Source organism: Miscanthus floridulus, unplaced genomic scaffold, assembly GCF_019320115.1.
Source record: "Miscanthus floridulus cultivar M001 unplaced genomic scaffold, ASM1932011v1 fs_342_1_2, whole genome shotgun sequence".
Classification (NCBI taxonomy): domain Eukaryota; kingdom Viridiplantae; phylum Streptophyta; class Magnoliopsida; order Poales; family Poaceae; genus Miscanthus; species Miscanthus floridulus.
Window position 1 is genome coordinate 1 of NW_027096618.1, and position 5,754 is coordinate 5,754.

The window sequence follows — 5,754 nt, forward strand, 5'->3', positions numbered from 1 at the left end:
AACCTGGATGTGGTCAGTAACTACTCCATTTACACCACTTCTACCCAATATCGCGCGTGATTTTTGAGTTTTCTCAGAAGCCTGTGCATCCACTCCATCCTGCGATTCAATATTATTACATATACTTCATACTTGTGAATAATCGGTAAGATGTGGACTGAATTAACTTGCAAACTATGTGAGAAGAACTATTTCTTACATGTTAAACAAGTAATAGCAGACTAAGAGGATCAAAATCATACAAGTAATACAACTTGCTGGAAGCATTCCAATGATAAACAGTTGGCCTACCCATTAAACAAGAAACTGCAAGTAGTCATAATTCCAATTCCTCCTACTGTTATAGCATCACAAGTTCTAGCATGGCCCTACTAATAGAGTTTGCTTAGCCATTGCCCAAACAAATCCCAAAGGTTAAAATCATAGACATCAGTATATATATGTCCGTTATGATTTCAAGCACAAGAGACTATCCTTGTCCTCATTTGCATGAACAATTCCAAAAATGTTTAAAAGAAGAGTCATATACGCCAAAATGTGAGGTAAATAAATCCTGCCAGGACGCATTCTACCATCAGGTCACATTCATTGCCATAAGAAATATTTGTTACAACAGTAGACATAATAATGCATACCTTTCTTACCACTGCTGCCGTCATTTTGGCAGACCTAACTTGCTGCTGTGCTTGCTCAACAGCCTTGCTGCCACCAATAAAATTTGGGTGTGATGTGTTTATGTAATCTTCCTGCACAATTAACATTGTTGCTAAGTGAATGAAAGGAAAACAAGAAAGGTCAATGCACGCAAACAATCATACAGATGACTAAATAAACTTATAGTCGATTTGAAAAGGAGGTTACAAAACTAAACTAAATCCCAAAAGTTCCTACACCAATCCCTCTCATTCAAACAGGACATTAGAATAGTTGAAATCACAGATTTGCCCCTATTCTTAAATTAGTCACAAATTTTGATGTGTTCATGATTAGCTCGGTAGGTTTGGAACTTCGGATCAGGGATCGGTAAGCAAGTTCAGATGTCAAACAGCTACCAGGAAAATAATAAGTCAAGAACCACAAAGAAAGAGGGGGTGTACCTCCATCTCAATAATGTGTGCTATCATACTTTCTGCTGGCTTAAGTCCATCCCGCAAAAACTTCCCAATGACTTCATCCATGCTTCTGCGGAGTATAGGAAACTGCTGCAACTCCGTTGCAAGGCAGCGATGGCTCATCTGCACAGCAAAAGAGTGAAGTCATGAGAAATAGCAATAGAAATAGTGTGGCAATAAGTTACATAATGTTGTAGATAAAGTGATCAAACAAGCACAGATTTCAGTTCCCTACAATTTACAGTTGGCATGGCCCATTATTGGGAATTTTCACGGCATCTAGATACATTAAGTTAAGAAATGATGTGTAAGTTCTGTACTCCAAGACAGACTGACAGACTGCTCGAGAAAGGCCAAAAAATAATGGAGAGTATATACCTTCACAAGTTCATCATATATGAACTGTGCACACTGAAGACTTGGATCAAGCAATCTGCTGATCTGCCTACGTACAAGGACTTCAAATGGAACCTTTAAGCGATTGTTAGCAAAGAATTGTCAGCTAAACGTTCCTACAATAATTGCTATGTGCCTCAATAATGCACGCAATAAGAGGCAGGTGCGTCTTACTTCTGGTACAAACAGAGCACTTCTAGGACCAGTTGCATTTTGAATAGCCATGCGGATATCTTCATCTGTAACATCCTCGCAAGGATCAACCTCCTGTGAACACATATATTTTATAGACTCATGATAACACTTAGCATAATGATGAAAACCACTGCGCAGTTACGCACCTCTAAACTTTTGACAAAGATAGACTGGAAAATGTAATGGATCCTCGCTCCACCAGAAAGTTCAATTGTCGATATATCTTCATTTTTTCCTTCCACCATGGAGGAGAAAGCTACAGTATACATAGGTTATTTAATTTTAAAATATAAAGGCACAACACAGGAAATAATAGGCAATTCTAGCTATTATAGGGGCATACATATAGTTTCCTTAGCAAAAGTGCCATGGTTCAGCATTTACCTTCACAGTATTTAGCTAGTATGTTCAAGAGCTTAGCACCTTGACCAGCCTGCAACCATGAAACATATAGATGGACCATCAGAAGGAAAAAAAAGAATAAGAATAATGATGAACCAGACTGGCTTTAACACGCATCAAATAGAAAGAGTCAGGTTCTAGCTTTATTATCCAAAAGAAAGGTAATGCAAGACAGACCTTTGAATCAACAGGATCACCATACACAGCAAGCTCCTTAGCAACAGCAGTCAATTGACTGCTTATGCGTGACTTAAGCCCCGGCAGAACTGTTTTTATATGTTGGACCAGAATCTGAAAACATATAAATGGATTAGTTCAAATCATAACATCTATAACCTGGATTACAATGGACATGTCAGTCACAACCATACCTGGTTTAGCTTCTTTGCTAACTGTGGTATCCCACAGTACTGAGCAAGACCATGATATGCCTAAGGGGAGAAAAGAAATTCCATTATTGTGGAAAAGGAATATGGAAAAAAAATAAAAGAAACAAAAGTTTAGATCTACATACCGGCTGAGTACGGAAGAATTTTTCTTCACGAGCCAGAGCATCCTTGATACTGAGGTCGGAGTTGATATCCTGCATTATTAAAAATATATAGATTAGGTTAAATAAAAACATTTTGCAAACCAAAGAAATGCACGTGTTTTATTATTAAAGCAGATAATGATTGTTCATCTGATTTAACCAAATATACGGAGTTCTCTGATAGTTTAATAAACCTATCACTAGTTTGCTCTACATCAGCAGCCAAGAGGCAGCAATGCAACAAGCTGTCACCTGAATGTCACAATTATACAAGTTACGAACCACTTGAACAACAAATTTATATGTATACCACAAATGAATTATCTCAACAAGATGGAAACACTATAATTGTTAATGACAAACTTGTGCGAACCAATAACTTTAACCAAGATAGAGAAAAAAGTACCTGCTGGCTGCGGTTAACGACACCAACATAGCCAAGTTTTAAGGGGATCACATTTCCCAGCAGAAAGTTCCGGGCATCAGTGCCCCTGTCCATTATGTCCAACTGGAAGAAACAGAACATCATACAAGACTGCAATGAGTGGCACAGGAGAGATAGAATGGCCAGAATGTAGCTTAGAAATTAAGGCGCAGGAACAAACCTTTGTGATAACACCAATCGTTCGAGAACCTACAAGAATAATAAATCATCGTGATAAGATAACAATTCTGAACTGAAATGTTCTTGTGGACAGGACGTAGATTATGCAGGGCACACATACCATCAGGATCAGCAACCCGAGCCATCTGAAGAGCATCAGAGTTTGCTAAATCTGCATTTGCTGGCGAAACAGCTAAGATGATACATGTCTTGTGCCTGATGTATGACATTATCATAGTCCTTATTCTGGCTTCAATATCAGTTGGCTGGTCACCAACTGGCACCTTAGTGATTCCAGGCAAATCGACCAAAGTAATGTTAAGAACATTTGGAGAAAAAATCTTCAATCGTATCTGCCTATCCGAGACACCTTTGTTACCACCTGCCTCTCGGTCTGTTTCTGCCTGCATAGATGCAGAGAATATTTTAACAATGGTCTGTGGAGCACTAATCACAACTCAAGCCCACACTAACTAAACAAAACATCATAACTGAAGTGAAACAAAATACCAAACACTACAGATAATATTGTTGCTCTATCAAATATTGGGACACTGGGTCCCAACTAGAACTTATGTACACCTTACTTTTCCACTTCAAAATTCTGGTTCACAAATATGCTCTCCACAAATCGTCCTGACAACCACTAATAGCAACCAAATTGGTGTTTTTGAAAGGTAACCAAATTGTATTGGGGATAGCATCGAAACCGCTGTGTTCACAAGAAACTACGCGATAGCCCATATAGAATTTCAACATCCAAGCAACTTGCTAACTCATCTAGCCAACAATAAACCTGCAAGGGCCAACCTGAAGACAACCAAGTAAATTTATGGCATTCTGTAATGTGTAACAGCCACAGCGTCACCACAGGAAGCAGCAACAAAATAATGTCCGCACTAGCACTGAACACCTGAGACGACACCATCTGACCCAGCATTTACCATCGCTGCAATCTCAGAGCCCAACCTCACAATCCAAAAGCATGTCATGAACTGAGATAGTAACAAACTGTGTTGACCCATGAACACATCAGAAACCACCACGAAGAATGATTCCTCGAAACCAACAGGAGTATTCCTAAACAGTCATCTGTAACCCTAGCGAGCAGCCACAGCACAATATTACTACTAACACTAAAGTCCCGACCAATAATAATTATCCATTGAATGTATACGGACAGCCAAACCAACTGTTATTCTGGCCCAATCACCGCACGAGGGAATGAGGCAAAGGGATTGGGACCTGGATCTCGCGTCGAATTTCGCGGAAGTCGTAGAAGCGACGCCCCGAGAGGTGCAGGAACTCGCCCCACTCATCGGCCTCGGCGTCGGCGGGCCGGCGCGGCTGGTGCACGAGCTGGAGCACGAGGGGGCGACGCGTGCAGATGTCGGAGCCCCGCGGGAGGAAGTCGCGGCCGACGAGCGCCTCGAGGACGCTGGACTTGCCGCTGCTCTGGCTCCCGACCACGGCCACCTGCGGCAGGTCGATCGTGGAGCTGCTCCCCAGCTGCGCAAAGATGTCCTGCAGCTTGTTGACGATCGGGATCACCGAGGACCCGACCGCCGCCGCGGCCGCGGCCGCCGCGGTCGCCGCCGCCGACGGGGCGGACGCCGCGGAGGAGAAGTGGTCTTCGGCCATGGTCCCGGGGGCGGGGGCGCGCGGGCTCCGCCGCTAGGCTGGCCTAGGGTTTTGCACGAGGAGGAGGAGGGGAACGAGAAGCCGGTAAGGGGATCCCCAGATCGAGAGCTCTTCTTTTTTTTCCCCCTCTCCTAATTTTTTTTCCGGTTTTGATTGAGGTGGGGATTTCAAATCGAGAGGCCTCGAGGGGGGTGTTTCCGAACGCGGGGGAAGGAGATGCGCTAGCAAATTACCTTTATAGCCCCCACCTTCTTGGCTTAGGGAACAAGAAGAACGTGCTCCGCTTTGTAGGCACGGAGAGTGGATTCCGGTACAAAGACGCCCTGTCGTGTTTTAGGAGTACTGTTTAACTTGAGCAGGGGTGGCCGTGTTTCTTGGTGAAGAAGAATTATGCAATCTACCGTGCTTTACCAGGAGGAGTACAGAATCAAGATTCTTGAAGGGTAAAACGGGTAAGATAGCACTGGCGCACTGCAGCAGGGCGACATCGTGGACCTCCAGCTGAGAGAAAGGCGACGAGATGGGCCGTCCACTGCCAGAAGAGCCCAGTACGAGGGCGGCGCTTGACTTGGGAGCAGGACCGCGACTCCCGCGGCGCGCACGACTGCACGACGGCACGAGGCGGCACCGGCACCCGCTGCGCGTGGCCCTCCACGGCAGCGCAGCTCAACCCGAAAGGGCCTTGCTGATGTGGACGGCCTGTGGGGCCCTTCTGCATTGAGACAGAGTCATCATTGGGGGAGAACTAGTGGTCAGTGGCACGGGGCGCCCGGATGATCTTGCACCACTTATTTCGATTTTTGTCGCTTTTACCAGCTGTCCTAACGATATCAATTCTTGTCACAAAAAAAAAAAAACGATATCAATCCTTC

General features: G+C 44.0%; 1 protein-coding gene across 1 annotated transcript; it reads right to left on the bottom strand.

Annotated features, from left to right (window-relative positions):
* Positions 1–3: 3 nt before the first annotated feature.
* On the bottom strand, positions 4–5,110 carry LOC136531414 (dynamin-related protein 3A-like; the record flags this gene model as incomplete). Its single annotated transcript, XM_066524076.1, has 14 exons — positions 4,487–5,110; positions 3,363–3,645; positions 3,243–3,271; positions 3,044–3,145; positions 2,620–2,688; positions 2,477–2,536; positions 2,283–2,396; positions 2,088–2,136; positions 1,850–1,959; positions 1,683–1,775; positions 1,491–1,583; positions 1,098–1,235; positions 636–746; positions 4–99 (listed from the first exon to the last, which is right to left on the bottom strand). Coding segments are annotated over exons 1-14 (1,743 nt in total), but the record flags the coding sequence as incomplete, so codon positions are not given.
* Between the last annotated feature and the right edge of the window lie 644 nt (positions 5,111–5,754).